This window comes from Eumetopias jubatus, unplaced genomic scaffold, assembly GCF_037043125.1.
Source record: "Eumetopias jubatus isolate StellerSeaLion01/CBP00866 unplaced genomic scaffold, mEumJub1_p1.0 scaffold_9, whole genome shotgun sequence".
NCBI classification, from domain to species: Eukaryota; Metazoa; Chordata; class Mammalia; order Carnivora; family Otariidae; genus Eumetopias; species Eumetopias jubatus.
This window is the reverse complement of record NW_028274815.1, coordinates 65,751,355-65,774,446: the sequence shown is the minus strand read 5'-3', so window position 1 is coordinate 65,774,446 and position 23,092 is coordinate 65,751,355. Positions and strand designations below refer to the sequence as shown.

The window sequence follows — 23,092 nt, the reverse complement described above, 5'->3', positions numbered from 1 at the left end:
AAGAATGATGGCAAATTTAGTAACTTGCAATACTTAGCATTTATTCAAAATAAAATACAAACCACAAAGCTAGCATAAACAAACAAACGTATATAAGGGGAAACTACCAAAACCCCTGCCCTGTATCTTGTGGAGTACTAATATGCCTACTGTTGACGACAGTATTACAGACAAGAAGGCTGGACTCTAAGAATACTAACGAAGAGGAAAGATGATATACACAACACAGGTTATTCAAATAGAGAATATTTTAAACACTACCAATTTTTACTATTTAAAAATTCCCTCCCTTAGTTCTCTTTCTAATCAACATGTAAAGTTTAACATGATCTAGTTCTAAAAAGTCTTGTTAAGTGTATAAGATTAAAAAGCTCAAGACTAGATAGATGCAGAAATAGCAGCTTTTAAAATCCATCTGTTAATTATTTTAATTACTTAATATTGCACAATATGTCCTAGACTTAAGTTTTTATATGGATGTTACAAATGTGTTATAATTCAAGTAATATCTTCAATAAAAATTATACTGTGTCCATTCATTCAAAAGGAAGTCACTGGAATGACTTAGTACTTAGGTTATCATCTTACCTCTCATTTTAGTTTTGAATTACAGGCAGTGATCCACTTTCTGCTGCTTCCATTTACAATACTGTTCATTCTGTGCTAACAAAGACAGACACTTCATTCCTTAAACACTTTCTACCTAACGTCCCTATGGATGAAGGCAACAGTACACGGTAGTTAGTTAGCACTGTGCCATGAGGATTCGTTTAAGAAGTTATCTCTAGGGGGGTGGGGGATGAGTTAGCCTGGTGATGGGTATTAAAGAGGGCACGTTCTGCGTGAAGCACTGGGTGTTATACGCAAACAATGAATCATGGAGCACTACATCAAAAACTAATGATGTAATGTACGGTGATTAACATAACATAATAATTTTAAAAAAAAGTTATCTCTACAGAGAAGACGATAATTTGTCTAACAGCAGGGTTCATCTGTACCTGACCTTGATTTGTTCTTGCTTGTCCTAGGACTTCAAGTATGTGGGGAGATATAAACACACCACAAGCTTCATAAAAATTAGTATATAAAAACTGTGTATAGGTTATTACCTCTTGAATATGTGCTGCAACTGCTGCTTTTGTATCAAAATCTAAACCTTGAATTCTTTCAATAAATTCTTCTTTTTTCTGACACTAAAAGAAATAATAAAATGATCATTCACGTTTTATGGGCTATAGTCCTTAATATGTTGTAAATAACCAAAAACTCATCAAGCCAAAAAACTTGGTTATGTTTTGAACAGTACAATGAGGGTTTTGTTTGTTTTGCATTTAATTGGCCTAATATACTTACCTACTGAAAAGATAACAATTTAGGAATATTTATTTAAAAAGCATAGCACAGAAAACCCATGCTATTTTTATGCTGTAAAGTTCTAAAGTGGGAAACCATTACACAACCCATCTGAGGTCAGTACAATATTATTATGCTAACTTTACAAACAGAAAAGTAAAGAATCAAGAACTTGTTTCAGGGAGGATAAGTTACTTGCCAAAAAACACAGTGAGTCAGTGGCAGAATTCGGAATACAGCCAAAAAGCTCAGCCAGTCTTTGGCTATCATCAAACAAAACAGCCTTTCTTCTTGGGGGGAAAAAAAAATTGTAAGCAATTTTTACTTCAAGCTTACAATCCATTCTCACATCTTCATCCTATCAATCTTAATAAAAGAAATCTACTTTTGAGGCCCAGTGCAACATTTATAAGGTAGTGCAATAAATATTTGTTTCTACCATAACATAAAGTTACCAGGGACCAAATTTAAGAGTATATATACAAGTATACATGTACTGAGTGGAATAAAGGCAGCAATTCTTTATTGTATAACTTTTAAAAAATATTTATATAAATTAAAAATATTATGATGTAAACCTAATCTTTTTCTTTCTGGTCAGTACTGAGTAACAGTTTAACGTGCATCTCAATATCTCTGCCTCCCGTCTACATCTCTTTAACTGCCATCCAACTGCTGGTGTAACTGTATTCTTGCAGCTACCAAATGAGAAGTGCATACAAAACAGACAGCACTGCCTTGTCTAGCTTAGTTGCATCTCCTGGCCCAATTATCCAACTACTAGTGAAGAGAATATACTCACAAAAAGAAAAAATTGGTTCTTTGATCATTAAGAAACTTAGCAAGGTTCTGCTTTATACTCTATGTATTTATTATATCAAATTGTAACATTCTACTTCTATTGCCTACAATTTAATTTAACACATTCCCATTGGCGCAAATAGTTCTGTGTCCTGTAAAGAGAAAATTATTAGAATGATATAATAATATTTAAAATTAAATTACTAAGAATGTACAATTTCTAGCTGTGACTAAGAAATCGAGTTTTGGGGGGATGGGATGAAAATTAGTCAATTTAAAAACAAGAATTTTTTTTATCTAGTAAATAATTTTAGACAGGCCTAGTGAGAACAATTAAGAATGACCTTCTGATAGTACATTTGTAACATAATTAGCTTGTTAGGTATGGTATGCCCAATTTTTAAATTTAATGCTTCCAAAGATGTTGACCTATGTATAGTTTTCAAGCCAATGAACACAAAAAATAGCAGGGTTATGATGCCTATGACTCAGTGGAAGGGTCTCCCAATTCAACTGCCATATTTTTGTCTGCCTTCAGTTTAAACTTAACAAATATACTTCCCTTTTCTAAGCCCTATAGTCACTGTTTCTTCACTGATACTATCTTTAGGAGCTCATCCTTTAACATAGTCTCAACACAAATCAATGAGAATTCTTCTTTTACTCTTAAAATACCCACAATTTCTACTAAATCTCATCTTTATTCAAACTCCGGAAGTTTTTAAGAATTCCAAATATGCTTTATAAATAGGTTAGGCTTTCTTAAAGAATACACAATGAAGGTTATAGGATCTTGAGGGATAGAAAAGAGAAAAACTATCAAGATGGAAAAGAGAGTGAGAGAAGATACAACTCCGAAGTTGAATAATTGGACCAAACTTTTTATATCAATGTTGTCTAATATAGTAATCACTAGCTCTATGTAGCTACTGAATACCAAAATGTAGCTAGTGCAACTGAGAAATTGAAATTTTCATTTTATTTAATAGTAATAATTTTAATTTAAATAGCCACATTGGCTATTTAAAAAATAGCCATAAAAAGCTCACACTGGCTACTGTATTGACAGCCTCATTCTAGAGCATAAAGTCTGGTGTTAAAAATAGACATATAAATAGCTTTACTTCCATCTGTGAAGACTCTTGTGAAGAAGACTAGATAATCATCAGCAAATTGTTTTTTCCACTTAAAATTAAGCTCTCTTTTATCTTTATATAAAGTTCTTCATGTGTTATGGCCACTAAAGTTATTTCTAACTCTATTATAGCAACTGATATCTAAGTCAGCAGATTACCATGATATCCAAGAAAAATGCAGGAAAGTTATTGTGGGGGGGAGCGCCTAGGTGACTCAATTGGTTAAGCATCTGACTCTTGATTTCAGCTCAGGTCATGATCTTGGGGTCGAGCCCTGAGCTGGGCTCCTTGCTCAGCATGGAATCTGCTTAAGAGTCTCTCCCCTTCTTCTTCTGCCCTTCCACCTGCTCTCTCTCTCTCTCTCATAAATTAATTAAAAAAAAGAAATGTTATTTGAGTAGGAAGTTGGGGACTGGAGGAAGAATTGCATTAACCCTGAAGTCCTACATCTTTCACCAGCATGTTTAAGCTCTTTAATTCCTCAAATTCCTCACATTTTCACTTGGTACTTTCAGTGCTTTCTCTTATTAAAAAAGACAGGATTATGAGGAAAAACTATACTAAAATAGAGGAAAGAGTACCCAAAACAACTACTGAACAAGAAAACAATAAAATGGAGAACACATCACAGTGTTTTCAATAAGAACACTGAATAGATCATAGTTCTACCAAAAGTAAAACCAGAACATGCCACATGAAAAAATAAATAAAAATAGAAAAACTAAAATTCCCTCTTTAAAGAATGGCTCTTCCCTCGCTCCCAAAACAGAAAGTGATAAATGCTGGGAAGGATGTGGAGAAATTGGAACTCTGTGTACTGTTGGCAGGAATGTAAAATGGTACAGAAACTATGGAAAACAGTATGGCAGGTCCTAAGAAAGTTGAAAACAGAACTACCATATATGATCCAGCAGTTCCTCTCCTGTATAGACAGCAAAAGAACTGAAAGCAGGGACTCAAACAGCTATTTGTATTACCTATGTTTACAATAGCATTATTCACAAGAGGCAAAAAGTGGAAGCAACCCAAGTGTCCATCAATAAACAAAATGTAGTACATACATACAATGGAATATTATTTAGTCTTAAAATTTAGGACACTCTGACACATGCTAAAACATGGATGAACCTTAAAGACATTATGCTAAGTGAAATAAGTCAGTTATAAAAGGACAAATACTGAATGATTCCACTTATGTCCTAGAGTAGTCAAATTCATAAAGACAGAAAGTGGAGAATGGTGGTTGCCAGGGGCTGGGAGTAAAAGAGATACAGGGAGTTACTGTTGAACAGGTGTAAAATTTCAGTTTTGGAAGATGAGAAAAGTTCTGAGATGGGTAGTGGTGATGGTTGCACAACAATGTGAATGTATTTAATGCTAACGAACTGTACACTTAAAAATGTAGTAAAATGGTGAATTTTATTTATAAATTTTCCCGACTAAAAAAAATAAAAAAACAGTATCAGCAAAAAATTCCCTCTTTATATTAAGCTACATTTGCTATTTTCATGTATTCTCAGAAAAAAAAAATGCCTCAGCTAGAAGCTATGTATTGTTTTATTTCCCCAAAATGTAATGGGATGATTAATGTTCTAAAATGCTAATTTTTAGGATGCTTTACAGATAACTGGTAGGAAAACAACAGGCTATAGTCCTCAAGCTGACCAAGTTCAAAAATAGTTTTCTGAATCAAATACTAGTGTCAGAATTGCTTGTGAGGGCACACATAAAGGTCAAAATTTTAATTCCAGTCACACTTGACACTCAGTTGCTTTCAACACTATGCAACCTTGCGAAAGCCCAAAATAAATAATATTTTTGGGATACTGAATAGCCAGTACTAATATAAAACTAAGGTCTGCTGAATTTTACATTGTCTTTGAAGAAAAATATTTGTAAATAACATACACTACAAACATTTTTCCTTCTGTGTAGGATGATTTAGCTTGAGAATCTCTCAACTATCTCATGGCTGGGATGCAGAACTATGTGTCCATAAAAATTTTAGCTGATGCTCAGAACTGGTTCAGAAGATGTGTTACCCACTTGAAAAGATTCTGGTGGAACTGGACTGGTTTAATTAGTCAATAATGGAAATATCTAAGCCCTTGCCTTGAACAGTCTTCTTTGTATTCAAAGTTATTCCTGTGGATTTATGTATAATCAAGGATAAAAAAGTCTTAATTATAAATTTATTCTGTAAGATCTTTTGACAGTGACTAATTTACTGTTTTTGAATGCTACTTCCCCTTAAGAATTTCATACTTTCTTCTTCGAAAGAAACAATTTGTTCCCAATTTCCTTATGCCTCCTTCCATTTCTATTTCTTTTCATGAATATAGTATCTTTTAAAACTTGCGGCCCACTGAATTCTTGGACTTTAGTATCATACCAGCAAACTTTAACTTACTATTTCTACCTACGAATCACAAAGTATAACAGATAAAACTAATCCTGATGTGGAAAAACATATTTATGCTAAACTTACATATTATATTAAACATTAGACTTTTAACCTACTGAATTACACAAGGACAGATTTTCTGTAATAGAGATTACATTCTAGAAAGTGTTCAAACAATACTTGTTAGCTGATTGGTTTTGTCCTGAAGTACATTTTAGCTCTTCAGTATCAACAAAGATTCCTAATTGTTCATATAGACAGTTAAAGGCTGACAGGAGATTCTGACTGTTACACATTTTATGTCATTAGCGTCAGTGGCTCCCAAATGCCGACAGGATGAAATCTAAATTCTTTTTTTTTTTATTAACATATAATGTATTGTTTGTTTCAGGGCTACAGGTCTGTGATTCATCAGTCTTACACAATTCACAGCTCATGATGGTTTCTTTAATATTTTAGGCTTTCCCTAAACTGTTCAGAGAAAGTCCTTAGTTCTGCTCCACTCCCACTGTCAATTTTAGTAACCAGAAATAACAACCAAATAGTAACCAGAAGTTACAAACAAATTTATGCTGTCACTATGTTATTTAAATTTACATAACATCCATCAATAGAGGGTATTTTTAAAAGCAAATACAGTATTCAAGACTGTAAATAATTAAGGACTGTGTTTCTAATTTAGGATCTGATGACCAAATTATAATAGCAATGACCACAAACACTATTTTTACTGAATATTTAATCAATTATGAAGTAAGCACCTGCATATTACAGAGCATGAAACTTTAATAACATGCACCGTGTAAGTCTATACCTCCCACGCAGTTAGCTCTAAAAGCCACACTCTCTTGGAATTATAATTTCTGGCATATGTATGTAAAAAATTACTTGTGGTCACAGTATTTGTTTACAAATAAAATCATTCCAAAAATAACTGAGATAGTTTAACACTGTAATCATTTATCCAAAATTGGCCAATTAAAGGAAAAATCAACACAGAGAAGTAGGTTTTGAAGTCAGACCAGAGTTTAAATTTAACTCTTTGGCCTGTTGGCAATATGAATCTCGAGCAACCATCTTGGTTTGTCAGGGACAGTCTCAGTTTACACATGCAGTTCCACTGTAATTGTTAACAGTACCCTTTCCAACTCTCACAAGTGTCTTAATTTGGGTAACTTAAATATCATCCTACCTAAACACCAATCTCCTTATGTGAGAAAAGATATAAGAAAACCTACATAAGAATCATACCTGACACAAAGTAGGTATTCAATATATCACAGCTGCTATTATTATTATAATCACTCATCAAAAGGGCAATATAATAATAATCCAGACTCCAAAATAACATATTTCATAATTTCTGCCTCTCTTTGTTGTTAATTATCCCTTCTGTAACATACAAACATGCACACATAAATCATAAGGATGTTTTGGGAGTTTTTAAGAGTACCTCTAAGGAAATCTGAAAAACTTGGGGCCAGTAAAAACCTCAAAAATAAAAAAAAAATACATGTTTTTAAATAATACAATTATCTGATAATATAAGAATAGTTTGAAATAAAATAAGAGAATAAGTGTTTTCCTTCAAAATCTCCTTAGAAGGTTATAGTTATTTAAAAGTTCCTAACATAGACTTTGAAAAAGCAATAGCCCATCTTTAAGTCTTTCAGAAACTAGAGCCTGAAAAAACATACAAAGTTATTAAAATGAAAATACAAAGAAATATTTTAACTTACCTGAACTGCACAACCCAGTAAAAGTAAAAGCAACTTTTTAACTTCTTCTGTGCCTTGTTCTGCAATAAAAACGATTGCTAAGTACTACATTTTACTTTAGTTCAACTCTCTTTCTTACATTGGTAGAATCCCTTCTAAAGGTTAACATCCACAACAACTTGACCCAAGGATTAAGTCTGCAAGTACAGCGAGGAAGTCAAGAAAGCAGCTGTGTGTGCACAGTGTGGTGACAGCAGAAGAAATGGGCAAGGATGTCAACTTTGAAGGGCTGCGGCACAGATAAGATGACCTTCAAGGCTTTATGCGATAAAGTATGCTAATTATGTAAATCCACTAGTTTTCCATAAATGATTATACCACAGCCGTGTACCAAATGAACCGCTGATATAGGGACATGCCACACACTCAACCAAATGGTTCCTAATAGGTCTGGCTTCTCTTAGGCCTATTAGCGTTTTCTTTCTAAAACACCTATCTTATATGATTCATCTACCTACAAAATTTAAATGGCTTTCCACTGTGTAGGCATACGAGGATCAAAACCTTAAATGTTACAGCAAAGCTGATAAAATGAATGTATATAATAAGCTGGATAAAGTTAATGATTTGTAACAGAAGTGGACGGTATATTTGCTGGTGAACAATACTCAATTCAGATTTTCTCAAAACATACAGCAGCTGTCCCCAAAAAAACGTCACTTCTTTGGGCTAAATTTCAACATCAGGGCAATCGTCTATGACAAAGTCCAAATCTTCTTTTCAAACATTTCCTCTTACTCTCCAGCAAACAACCTACTTTCTTAGCCACACTAATCACCCTTCCCCAAATATATATACATCCACACTCGTCTGCCTTCACTTCTGTCACTCTCTTTGCTTGTCTTTCTTCCCTACACTCATCCCTCTAGGGAACTACTTACTAATCACAATCCTAGGCACAGCTCCAACATCCCAGTGTAGTCTTCCCTGGCAACCGCCCAACCATGGTCCCCAACCCTCACTAATCTGCCAACTTTTAGAATAATGTATCTCTCACCAAAACATAAGATCCTCCAGAGTACAGACCATTTTCTTTATATTCCTGGTCTCTATAATTTGGTAGGTAATTACTAAATGCATGTAAAACTGAAAATAATTCCATTCTACATATAAAAAGGTTTTTTCATTTTTTAATTTATATAATCAAATATCCCAGAATATCTCTAAAGACTATCTAAACTCTTAATTCACCTCATCTAAGTGGTAATTTCCTCAGGAAAAATAAGTGCTTGATTTTAGTTTTTATTTTGACTTAATTTTTGTTTGTTTAGAATGAGAATGGGGGGTGGGGTATGGAGGAGATATACTCGGATTTGGGTTACGGGTAGCCTAAAAGAATAAGCCTGTTGTTGAATTGGTTAGTAGCTACTAATTTCCCTAATTGTTTAAAAATCAAATCTCTGAACAGGTCACAATTAAAATCTGGCAAAAGGCAGAAACTTCTGAAGAAAATAATTTAAATGATCTAAGAAAACTGCTTCTCATCTTTCCATTTAGAAGTAGTTTAATATAAGCTAAACATCAATCAGTAAAATCTTAGATTCAAACAGCTCTGGCAATGAAAGATAGCAGATATATGAATACAAACCTAGAAATTACTTCAAAATCACTTTTTTCCTTTAATCTTATACCCATATTATCTTCTATACTTGTTTATAATGAGACACTAAATATCATTACAGAAACATATCAACTTCGTAGAGTTGAAAAAAACACTGGACTTGACATAAAATGTATGTCTGTAATATATAGACCTCATCTACACATCACAAATATTGTTTATTTTCTCTCTGCAAAATGGAGTATCACCTCTGACTTTCCCTACAGTCATGAAAAACCTACTGTGTTCATATAAATAGGCAAGATCTTGATAAGCATTATAGTATTACACAAAGACTATTATCACATTACGCCAATTTTAATACTTACCAGAAAAAGGATTTTTGCCAATGATTAAGACATTTGGCAAGGACATCATGATCAATTGCTGCAAAGTCTCCTGTAAAAAGATATCCCAAAGGTTGTTATATGGGTAATGTTGACTAGATAATTATCAACAAGCTATAACTTACCATTTGTGCACTTCTCTGTAGATATGCTATACTGCAATTAAAAAACTTTTAAAAAGGTGAAAAAAGTTATCCAAGGTCTTAAAAAGACTTATGGTTTCACTCATATGTGGAACATGAGGAATAGCACAGAGGACCACAGGGGAAGGGAGGGAAACCTGAATGGGAAGAAATCGGAGAGGGAGACAAACCATGAGGGACTCTGGACTCCGGGAACCAAACTGAGGGTTACAGAAGGGAGGGGGATGTGGAGATGGGACAGCCAGATGGTGGGTATTAAGGACGGCATGTAATGTGATAAGCCCTGGTGTTATACACAACTAAACAGTCGTTGAACACTACATCAAAAACTAATGATGTAGTATATGTTGGCTAACTGAACATAATAAAAATAAATAAAAAATTAAAAAATGCAAAAAAAAGACACTAAGATCTTAAACTTTTTGTAACTTTAAGTTAATAAATTAAGTAACAAAAATTAAAATGTCAGCTAGACTTAATAACACATCTATTACTTACAAAATAGTGGCGCCTGGGTAGCTCAGTTGGTTAAGCGTCTGCCCTCAGCTCAGGTCATGATTCCAGAGTTCTGGGATCAAGCCCCACATTGGGCTCCCTGCTCAGTGGGGAGTCTGCTTCTCCCTCTCCCTCTGCCCCTGCTTATGCTCGTGCTCGCTCTCTCTCAATCACTGTCTCTCAAATAAAATCTTAAAAAAAATAATACCTACAAAATAAGTGTCCAAGTAGAACAGGTCTAATATTTATTTGGAAATCTGAGTTTTAGGTGTTAGATACTTAAACATCATTCCTCAATAAAAGATCAAGCATGTGTACGTTTTTGACCTTTTGTTACCTCCCTTTAAGGGAATAAAAACCTCTATTAAAATTAAGGAAGCTAGTTACTTCATTAAAAATTGTGTCTTCTGATCATTTCATGCCTGTGAACTCTTCCTCAATCATTATTTCTCCCTTCTATCTACAACAGATGTTTTACTTAGATTTCTGTCAAACTTTCAGTGACAAGAATATATATACATTCTGATAGTACAGGGTGATTCAGAAAGAATGGAATGCTTTCATATTACTCATTTTAGGTAATAACTATGCATCCTCCATTTATCCTACCCCTTTTTTGAGGAAATGAAGGAACACAATGTGTCTATCATTACTAATAATGGCATGCTACAAAGGGTCTGAGATGAAGTAGACTACAGGACTGATTGGTGTCCTGTGATACTACCAAAATCTTTGCAAGATTATAGAAATAACAGTGAATGTCCTTACAATTTGGCTTTCACTACATATTCAGACATAACTAGTTACTAAGAAGTTTTTAAAATTATTTCTTTCTGAGTCACTCTTTACTTAATACTATGATGAGGGAGCAAATACCATGAAAAGTTAACTTGTATTGCTTTTTAAGCTGTGTAATTCTAGATCACATAAAGCATTTTCCCACAGCCAGTATGTGACATGTACCAAAGGCTCATTAGAATTAACCTTTTATCTTTAATTCCTTATAGGTATGCATGAGAAAGTTTCAAAACATTTTCTTCAGCATTATATTTACTAGCCCTTTGAAAACTATTACCAAAAACATGCATACATTTAAAGAAAAAGTATATACTCTGTATGTGTATCTGATTAGATAAGTAATTAAGAGTAAGTGTCAAACCTGCTAAAATCATTTACTCCAAAGACTGAGACCGAGGCTGGTTATTTAATAAATGAATTTTCCAATTCAAAGCAAGTTACCTCAAGATGGAATATGCTGTTAGCTAAGTAGGTAACAGCTAAATGGACTTAAGGGAATAAATTTCTAATTTTTCTTATTTTTAGTTTCCTTGCCTTGAAGCAAAATTATCAGTACTATCATTGTACATATGTAAGAGAAATCATAAATAAGAGCTATATAAAAAAAGCAATCACTATTTTGTCTCTATCCCATTTAGTGGATAGTCTAAGTCTGAACAAAGAACATTCAAATTCAGTATCATAAAAGGAGGCATTAAATTCTAAGAGATCCTGAATTATTAGAAAAAAGCTTTATTTCAAGATAAAAGATTAATTCTCATTTACACCTTTTATTTTGGGGTAACATGAGTGAAAATTGATAAATCATACTAGAAAACATCAACTTTTCAAGGCAATTTATTATATTGATTTACCATGTAATATCCTATGTTGGTACATGGTTATAACGAAACTGTCCAGATGAAAAATCTTCAATATGGTCGTTACCTTGTTCCTCCACCCTCTTCCTCAGTTGGCTCCCTACTCTCTGCCTACTCTGTTACCCCATGCCTCATGCTAATTCAGTCTCTTCACAAAGACGAAAGCCAATCTCATAGATTTTTTTCACCATATGGTCTCATCAATGACCTCATGTGTTTCACTTTTACACTGTGAAATTCTATTATATTTGGATGATACACTTGCTACAGGACACTGCTAAATTTAAAATTATCTCCATGTATCTAAAAATGTACTTTAGTATAGTAGAATCTGATACCTAGCATAACATGCTGGTGGAGTACAGTCCGAATGCCTAGGCTTAAATGAAAGTTCCATGACTATGTATGTGACTTTTCTTGGGAAGGGTAGGAAATAAAATGAAAGTATAAAGGTATTTTTTAAATGATAAAGGTTACAAAATATTAGTTAATAGGAGAAAATCTACTTTTCTACTCTACTTTTACTTTACTTCTAAGTATTAAGTTTGTTATGTCTGAAAGTTCTAATATTAGGCAAGGCAGCTAAAAAGTACACAAATTAAAAAAAAAACTAAATTATTCTAAAAGTCTCCATTTGGTTCTATGGGTTCTTCACAGGATTCTGGTTACATTTTTGTAAAAATTCCTATTTCCCTATTCTAATCTTACAAGTAACATCAAAAATATAGAAGACATAAAAGATATTAGAGGCTTAAAAAACCTGATTGCTACTGTTAAAGCTCTATTATATATCCTCAGACTTCACCTAGTTCTAAAGATGCTCATCATTAAGGTGCTAAAGAAAAGGAAAAATAGGGGCACCTGGGTGGCTCAGTCGTTATGCGTCAGGTCATGATCCCAGGGTCCTGGGATCGAGTCATGCATTGGGCTCCCTGCGGGAAGCCTGCTTCTCCCTCTCCCTCTGCCCCTCCTTGTGTTCCCTCTCTCGCTGTGTCTCTGTCAAATAAATAAAATCTTAAAAAAGAAAAAAAAGAAAAGAAATGGAAAATAATACATAAATGAGCCCAAGATAAATATGACTTTCAGCAGGAGGAACAAATTAATTGAAGGGTTAAGGATGATAATATATATGCATATGAACTAGTAAACATACTTCAGTTTGTTAGAAAAGTGATTAGAGGGCGCCTGGGTGGCTCAGATGGTTAAGCATCTGCCTTCGGCTCAGGTCATGATCCCAGGGTCCTGGGATCAAGTCCCGCATCGGGCTCCCTGCTCCTTGGGAGCCTGCTTCTCCCTCTGCTTCTCTCTCCCTCTGTCTCTCATGAATAAATAAATAAAATATTTAAAAAATTTTTAAAAAATAAATAAATAAAACCAAAAATCTAGCATTGTTTTAATAAGAACGAAACTGATGACTGTCAAATCACTGTATCACTTAATTTACTCATTTGTTTCAAATCTAAAAATACTGATGAAACATTAAAAGACAAAATAGAGGTTTTATTTACTCAAATCAACTTGAGGAAGACGATAGCTGGAATACTGGCAAATAATACAAAAAGTTTATAAAAAATCTAGCACAGACTTATTTCTGGCAACAAGGAGTACTAGATATTAGAAAGGAAGGAAGGAATCCAAAAATGCTGGATAATTTTTAAAAAATTCTTTTCAAATGACTGAACTAAAAAAATAAAAAAGATAATCCTCAGTTAAAAGATAAAACAGAAAAAAAATTGAACCCTACAAAGGAAGACCAGAAATAAGATGTTTTTCTTGGCCTTTAGTAGAGACTGAGGAGGGTTATTTCCCTAAGGATTTGCAATAATGTAGTACCAGCTTAAAAAAAAAACACAAACACATACATACATAATTTACATACCCATAAATGCAGAGAAAGAGATCCAGAAATACATATACTCAGATGCTAATACTGGTAATCTCCAGGCACTGGAACTATGTTTGTATTTTCTCATTTTTTCTACTTTTCTATAGTATGTAAGTATTGCTTCTAAAATAATATAGAGCTACTTAAAATAAATTAAAGTGGTTCTGGGTTGGTTGCACAAATGAAACAAATCCTCTCTGGAGCAATACATCCTTGGCCCAGACACAGAAGTATTCCCACAGATAAATCCCCTTCCACCCTAAATAAGGTCACAGTTAACACACACACACCCCCACCACTGTCACTGCTGCCACCACTACCATAAGAAACAGCAAGCTGAAAACAAAAGGTGTATTCAGATGCCCACAGATCTGACTTCAGATTTTGGAATTATCAGGCATAAAATCTAAAATAGAAAAGTGTTTTAATTTCTAAAGAAATAAAGGAATTAAAAGATGATAAAACGAAAAAGCAAAGATAAAAAGACTCAAACAGACCTTCTCCAAAGGAAAGATATAATTACTGAGTCAAAAGTTAATCAGTGGGTTAAACAGAAGATCTGACACATATTAGAGGCAAATTAGCAAACTGGAGAGACAGTCCTGAAAAAAATACTCAGAATGCAGCACAAGTTTGATAAGGTAAAAAGTGAGTTTAACAAACATGGGGGATAGAATAAGAAAGTCTAATAAACATGTAACAGTAATATCTGAAGAACAGAATAGGAAAGAGATTTCAGAAGAGAATATTAGCAGCCAAAAGAGAAAAAAGACAGTTTAACCTAAGAACAAAAATTAGACTGATAGCTCACTTCTCCAGAACAAAAAGGAATCCCAAAATAGAAGAATAAAATATGCAAAAGACGGAGATAAAACTAATTGTTAACAAAGAACTTCATACCCAATAAAACTATCTTTCAAGAACAAGGGTAAAATAAAGGCATTCTCAGACAAATAAACACTGAGAAACTTTACCATCAAAAAGCCCTCTCTAAATAAACATTTAAAGGATATACTTCAGTAAAAAAATGATACCAAAGACACAAAAGAAAATCATGAGTGGGGGGGGAAACACATAGCTTGATCTAACGGAACACGGATTCTATTTCTTTAACAGTACTTTTAATATCTTATTTATGGGGTTTTAAAAAAAAGAACTAAATTACAAGACAAGAGCTTAAAAAAATCATAAAGGGGAATAATGAGTTAAAGTATTCTAAGATCATAGTACTATTCCATAAAAGAGTAAAGATATTAATTTTGGCCTTTGCTAGGGTAAGAATGGAAGGTGTAATTCCGAGTGGCCTTTAAAAAAAACAGAAGGAAGGTGAAAAAGATTTAAACCAGTAGAAAAAAATATGTGGAAACAATTACTTATAAATGGTATAATTCTCCATAATAATTAAAAAATTTAAAACTCATTTGCATTTAGTCACATAGCTTTCAAGTGGATAAAGGCAAACTGGACAAAACTATCATCATAATGGGAGACTTCAACTTCCCCTTCTCAATAACTGATAGATCAAGAGACAAAATTAATCAGGCCACAAAAGTTTGAAAAATGCAATTAATAAACAAGCTTGCTCTGACTCTGCACCCAAACAACTGGACAATCCCTATCTTTCTGAAGCACACATCAAACCTTAATAAAAACTGACAACATAATAGGCCAAGACAAGTTATTAACAAATGTCAAAGAATCAGTATCATACAAACCATATTCTTTAATCAAAAATAAAAACCAAAAAAAGACTGCTTGAAAAATACTTTATGTTCAGAAATCTAAAGGCATACTTCTAAATAACTCAAGTGGAATAAGAAACCACAACAAAAATGAGAAAATGTACAAAAATAAACATTTAAAAAAAATACAACATACCAAAATTTGTGTGATGCAGCTATAGTGATTCTTAGAGGTATAGTGATAGCCTGGAGAATGCTCATATTTAAACTCTGAAATATGCATCCAATTTAAGTTTTAAAAAGGGCAACAAAAAGTATACTTTTCAAAGGTATAATTCAAGTAGCTTAACAAAGTGTTGCATTATTCAAGCCCTCAGAAACTGGGAACTGGTTTTAAAAATTCATAAAATACAATAATTATTTTTAAAATTAGATAATTATGAAGTGCTTGCTTGTATCTTTAATATTGCATAAGAAATAAATTATATCAATACTGCTTTATCTCTAGCGAATAAACCAGTATCTGGCACATCATAAGCATTTAGTATATGTTAGGTGAGTGATACTCACCTTTTGTTATCACACAAAAATGTGAATACACAAGCATTTATTAAAATACTAAATGAAAAAAAAAAGGATCACTTACCTGGTAATAAAATTTTATCTGTCTCACCAAAATGGAAAGATTATGAATTCTAAGTGAGGCATCATTGTTGACTTTTTTATTTACTCTCTGACTCTCCGATTTAGGATTACTGTAAGAAATTAAAAAAAGATGCTTTAAACTAAAATTATATTAAAATATACCTATCAACCAACAGATGACCGAAAATAAACATAAAAATGTTTTTTATACATTTTTTCTTTAAGAAAATTATATATCCATATGAATTGACAGAGACAATCCAAAAGGAAGATGATTTTTTTGACATGTGTTCTATGCTTCTAATTAATATAAATGCATTTGATATTTCTAAGACAATGGCAAAGTACATCTGAAACTAAGTCAGATATTGCCCTTCATTCTCATTTTGTTTCTCTACCTTCCTGGGATGAATAACCTCTTAGTTCCTTTGAATATATATATTTCCATCACCCAAAATAAATCTATTTTAACCAAAAATATAAAAATATGAGCTAATAACCAAGAAATGCTGTATCTCCTCACTGAATAATGGGGACTATATTTGAGCGGGCACTGTCCCACAGGAATTAAGGAATGCAGTCATGACACAGGTTAATACTCTAATCTTGGGTAAACCTTACAGATTCAATGAAAGCAAATGGTTGAATGATTCTGAGGCAGCAGAAACTGAGGAAAAACAGACCATGGTTAAGAATGTAAAATTCAATGACACCAAAAGCAAAGGCAATATAAGCAAAAATAAACGAGTGTGACTACATAAAACTAAAAAGCTTCTGCACAGCAAAGGAAACCATCAACAAAATAAAAAGGCAACCTAGGGAATGGGAGAAAATATTTTCAAATCATATATCTGATAAGGGGTTAATATACAAAATATATAAAAAACTCATGCAACTCAACAGCAAAAACCAAACACTCTGATTTTAAAATGGGCAGAGGAACTGAACAGACATTTTTCTAAAAAAGACCTACAAAGGGCCAATAGGTACATTAAAAGGTACTTAACATCACTAATCAAAAAAACGCTAATCAAATGTATCACCTCACATCTGTTAAAAGAGCTACATCAAAAACATAAGAGATAACAAGTGTTGGCAAGGATGTGGAGAAAAGGGAACTCTTCTGCACTGTTGTTAGGAATGTAAATTGTTGCAACCACTGTGGAGATTCATCAAAAAATTAAAAACAGAACTACCATATGATCCAGCAACCCCATTTCTCAATATATAAACCAAAGGAAATGAAAACAGAATTTCGAAAAGATACCTGCATATTCACTGCAGTATTATTTACATAGCCAACACAGGGAAACAACCTAACTGTCCATCAACAGATAAATGCACAAAAAAGATGCGAGACACACATACCATATATACATATATATACACACAAACACATATACATATATATACATATATATATATTAGAATTATTATTCAGCCATGAGAAAGGAGATCTTGCCATTTTCAACATACAAATGGACGTTGAAGACATTTGATAATAAGCCAAACAGAGACAAATACTCACTTATGTTCTTTTTAAGAAGAATAGGAAATCCAAGTACAAGTTAGTGGCACTAGAACAGAAGGAAGTTGATGCCAGAACATAAGCAGGTATGAGCTAGTTCCTCATTAGGGGAAAGCAGTCAGGCTGGAGAAGGACATGGCCAAGTGAAATGGCAGACATTAAATCAGGATTCCCTATGCAAGGGCTGAACGCATAGTATCATAAAGCAAGAACCTAAGCAGTTGTTGGGACACAGTACTGCCCTAGGATTATGACTTTAACTGCCACACCTCCACACAAGAATGCAGAGAAGTAAAGAAACTGATATTTATACAATGGAGAAGAGGAACTGAATAGAACCTCTCATTCCTTAATCCTTCCCTTTTTTACCTAGTCCATTACACTCCTAATGCCTTCAGTTCCTTCCCCAGACAGATTAGACTGGTGCTTTATTTTAATAATTCTCGAACTTTTAGGCTCCAAACAACTTTTGGTTTTGTGGCTATATTTACTGTAATGGAAATTAAAACTGAGAAGATTTCATGGCTATTTACTTATTAACTCATTTTAAAAATGATAAATTACATGTTTAAAAGTATCAAAGTAAAAAAATTAGTGAGAAGAGTAGCATTGTTTTACCATTTTTACACATCTATTTAATATCTAGTTTAAACTTGAAAAACAGGCTTGCTCATCTTTGTTTCTGCATTCATCTATTGTTTGTGGTATTCTGGTTCATGTACATTAAGAAAATTTAGCCTTACCCAGATATGTACTTCGAAGTAGAAAGACCCTATGGAACCCCTGAGAGGATCCTCAAACCATACTCTGAGAATTATTGCTTTACTTCAACTATTCTCTTGCCAGCACTCCCAACATATTGATCCTTTGTCATGTGACCAAACTCACAGTCAACCCCCAACACTGGATCAGTTCAACCATATTCAGTGAGATTGTTCACAACATTAGATGAGAAAATAATACAACCAAAGTAAGCTAAAATATCAAATAGGATGGAACAGCTAGTATCAAATTCGCCCTCTTGCCATAAAGAGCTAGAAAACTGTACAAAACATGAAATAATAGTTTCAGACTTTGGACAGTGGGTAATGCAATGTTATAATCCCTCACGAGGTTCTCTTTAGTGAAGCAGTGAGGCACTTTACAGAATGAGATCTTGGGAGGGGTATCCCAAGTCTCACTGAACTTAAGGACCCAAAACTTAGAGTTCAAGGAAACTGAAGTAACTAAAATTTTCAGAGAAGAATACTAGAGACAGGGAACTATCCTAATATATAAGAGCGCTCCAAATATATGCTGTGAAGATTTTGGCTAAATACTAAGTTGTGCATGTATACCCTAAATTCTATAAGGCTGAGTAGAGGACAACCACAGGAATGCTATAAGCTAAATAACAACTAAAGCTCACAAACTGCAGAGAGAAATTCAAGTTCTAACCAGCCAGAGTGAAAAAGAGACCTTTATAAATACCCAGAGCATTTAGTAGAGAAACCTCAGAAAAGTATCTTAGAAGTAGAAATAATCTAGCAGTTGAGTAAAAACTATTCCAGAACCTCCCCAACAAAGGTTAAAAAACAAGCCTTTAAAGGATCAAGCTAATTACAAGCAACTTGACAACATGCCAAAACAAAATTCATCACTCCTTAGAGGATAAGATCTAGACACTCCACAATGTAATAATCAAAATGTCCACTATACAATCAAAAATTACTAGACATTAAAAGAAAGGGGGAAAAAAAAAGTGATTCATGACCAAGAAAAAAAAATGCAAAGTCAATAGAAACAGACCCAGAAATGAAAGAGATCATGGTAAAAGCAGACAAGAACTTTTATTTTTTTTTCAAAAGATTTTATTTATTTATTTGACAGAGAGAGTGAAAGAGCACAAGCAGAGGGAGCAGCAGAAGGAGAGGAAGAAGCAGGCCCCTTTCTGAGCAGGGAGCCTGATGCGGGACTCGATCCCAGGACCCTGGGATCATGACCTGAGCCGAAGGCAGATGCTTAACCATCTGAGCCACCCAGGCACCCAGACAAGAACTTTTAAAAAGCCATTATAAATATAGTGGCCCCTTGAATGACATGGGATTAGAAGTGCTGATCCCTTGCACAACCAAAATCCACATAAAAGTTTTGATTTTCCCAAAACTTAACTACTAATAGCTTACTGTTGCTCAGAGTCTTATCAATAACATAAAGTCAACTGACACATATTTTGCATATGTATATAAACTGGATTTTTATAACAAAGTAAACTAGAGAGAAAAAATTAAGAAAATTATGAGAAAAATATATTTATAGTACTGTACTGTATTTATTACAAATATCTGTGTATAAGTGGACCCATGCAGTTCAAACCTGTTATTCAAGGGTCAACTGTACAGTAAAGAACTTAAAAGAAAACATGAACATCATGTGAAGAGAAATGGAAACTGTTAGGAAAAAAAACCCAAATCGAACTTCTAAAGCTAAAAATTACCTATCTGAAATGATAAATTCACTGCATGTGCTTAACAGTAGATAAGAAACTGAGTAACAAAAGATTAGTGAACTTAAAGATACAACAATAAGAAAATCCAAAAAATAAACAAGCTTAAAAGAATGGAGTTTAAGGGGGCGCCTGGGTGGCTCAGGAGTTAAGCATCTGCCTTCAGCTCAGGTCATGATCTCAGGGTCCTGGGATCGAGCCCCGCGTCGGGCTCCCTGCTCCATGGGTAGCCTGCTTCTCCCTCTCCCACTCCCCCTGCTTGTGTTCCTGTTCTCGCTGTCTCTGTCAAATAAATAAATAAAAAATCTTAAAAAAAAAAAAAAGAATGGAGTTTAAGTGATTTATGGGGCAATATCAAACTCACAGAAAAGTTGCATGGACAAGCAGTCTTTTTCCCAAACCTCTTGAGAATAGGTTGCTGACCTGATATCAAATAATCCCCAAATATTTTACCACTTATTTTCTACAAACACATATAATTATTAAAATCAGTAAATTAACAATAATATCTTCCTATCATCCAATCTTTAGAATCCATTCAAGTTTGTTATTCCCAAATAATGAATGGATATACTTTATAGGAAAAGGATCTAATTCAGAATCACACTTTTCATTCAATAGTCTGAATTTTCATCTTTAGTTTCTTTCAGCTTGGAACAGCTTGTCTTTCCTTGAATTTCATGACCTAGGCATTTTAAAAGGTTAAAGCCAGTTATTCATAGAATGTCCTTCAAATGGGTTTAACTGGTTAGACTGTGTCTGACTCATAATGAAGTTCAGGTTATGTATCTTTAACAGCAAAAACACAGAAGAGATGCTGTGCTCTTCTCAATGCATCCTAAGAGATGGTGCATGATTTCAATTTGTCTCATTACTGATGACATTCCCTTTTATCACTTGGTTAAACTAGTAACTGTGAGTTTTCTCCATGACAGTTATTATTTTTATTTGGTCATTATTAAGTATTTTGTGAAGACATACTTTGTAACTATGTTAATAATCTGATCATCAATTTATTTATTTATATCAATATGCACTCATGGTTCCCTACAATATTCAATGGATCATAATCTATTACTATAATTACTTTGATAAAAAATTGTAGATTGCCTTTTCATTTTGTTGTTTCTTTTATTGTGCATAAATTTTCAGTTTGATGCAATCACATTTGTCTAATTTTGCTTTTGTTGCCTGTGCTTTTGGAGTCATATCCATCATTGACCTCTTCAAAACCAATTTATAATTTTCCCTGGGAAGATTATATATATGTTTAAATGCCTCCTAGTTTTTGCTGTTAGAGTGAATGTAATATTTTATTTTTTTTTAAGATTTATTTATTTGAGAGAGAGAGAGAGAATGAGAGAGAGAGAGCACGAGAGGGAAGAGGGTCAGAGGAAGAAGCAGACTCCCTGCTGAGCAGGGAGCCCGATGCAGGACTCGATCCTGGGACTCCAGGATCATGACCTGAGCCGAAGGCAGTCCCTTAACCAACTGAGCCACCCAGGGCCTGTGAATGTAATATTTTAAAAATATTTTTGCTAATAGGTTATTACTAATATATGATGCTATCAACTTTTGTGGATTGCTCTTATCTTTGGAAATCTTGCTGAACTTTATTATTCTCATAGGTTGTCTGTTGGTGCTTTTGGAGGTTGTTTTGAATATGATTTGTAGTTTTTCCATATTGATAATCAGTTTTCCCAACACCAATTACCAAAGAGCCTATTTCTCACTGATCTCTATGATATATTAGATCCCGTGAAGTGTGGGCCTACTTTTGGAGTCTGTTTTGTTCCATTAGCCCATTTCTCTATTCCTGTCTTTAAAAACTTTTTAATGTTACTATAGGTTTATTATTATCATGATTCTATTAGAGCAAGCCCCTCTCTTTTGTTTTTAAAGTGTCCTGATTACTGCTCTTTTCTCTGAATTTTAGGATATTTATAGGGTTCTAGGAAAAACCTGGTTTAGAATTATTAGGATCTTATTATTTATAATTATTTGAAAAGACTGACATTTGCATCCATAAAATTTTTTAATTTCCCCACAAAGATCTCAGACATTTAAATATTTTTTTTCTTATTTAGGTTTTTGTTTGTAAAATGAATTTTTCTATTATATTATTTATTTGGTCATTGCTAGGCTATAACAGGAAAACTGCAGCTATTGTAGATTGCATTTCTGATTAATCACCTTTCAAAATTTAGTTTATTTAGTTCATTTTCTTGGGTTTTCTAACAGAAAAAATTTTATCATCAGCAAATAACAATTATCTCCTCTTCTCCAATCTGACACCTCATTTCTCTTTCTTTACTTATTGCATCAACAAATAATGAAGAATTATCCTTATCTTGTTCTCTAATTTAATAAAACAGCTTTTAATGTTTCACCATTTATGTATAATGTTTGCTGTAATGTTTTTATATATACCTCCCTTCAAGTTAAGTTCCCTCCTATTCTTTACTCAATATCTGAATGGGTGCTGACTTACCCAATTTTTCCTACATCTATTCTTCTTCTTTAATATGTTAATGTAGTTAGTTACATTGCCACATCTTCTAATACTGAGTCGTCCTCACAATAAACAGTATAGACTGATTAAATAGTAAAACAACCATTCCCCCTTTTCGGTACATACTCTATAATAGGCCTTCTAATATTTAATTATCTTTATACCTCTCACTTTCTCACTTGACTTAAGTACCCTGACAGCAGAAATCATATCGTAGTCACATTTTTATCTCTAAAAATTAGCATATATTCTAACAAAGTTGTTTGAATAAATAAAAATAATAAATAATCTGAGACTAAGCATAGTATTTCAAAAACGGTTGCTTCCTAATAAGAGTTATGAGATGACATTCTCCAAGCTAACAACTCATTTGGCAGCCTGGAATAGATACTACCTAGGAAGGTTTGTGCCCCCGAGATCAGTTGAATAAGAGTTCTAATCTACAATTTGAGATCTACAGAACAAGGAAGAATAGTAGTAAGGCAGGCCAAATCTGACCTGTGATTGATTTATGCTTAGTGCAAGGGAATTAATGAGTAGCCCAAGGTAAATGAGTATAACTGGAAAAGTAGGCCTCCGAGGTAAAGGCACCAACCAGAACTAGCTACTTAGAAAAACAAGGACACTGTATTGCAGA

At 33.4% G+C, this 23,092-nt stretch overlaps 1 protein-coding gene across 5 annotated transcripts in view; it reads right to left on the bottom strand.

The window, feature by feature from the left end:
• CCDC88A (coiled-coil and HOOK domain protein 88A) overlaps window positions 1-23,092 on the bottom strand; it is a 117,017-nt gene that overhangs the window by 69,735 nt on the left and 24,190 nt on the right. For all 5 annotated transcript variants that reach the window (XM_028103946.2, XM_028103945.2, XM_028103947.2 and 2 more), the window contains exons 3-6: window positions 15,932-16,040; window positions 9,405-9,474; window positions 7,437-7,495; window positions 1,113-1,196 (exon numbers count right to left, since the gene is read on the bottom strand). In XM_028103946.2, coding sequence (XP_027959747.1) covers window positions 1,113-1,196; window positions 7,437-7,495; window positions 9,405-9,474; window positions 15,932-16,040 — 322 coding nt within the window. The remainder of the gene's footprint in view (window positions 1-1,112; window positions 1,197-7,436; window positions 7,496-9,404; window positions 9,475-15,931; window positions 16,041-23,092) is intronic.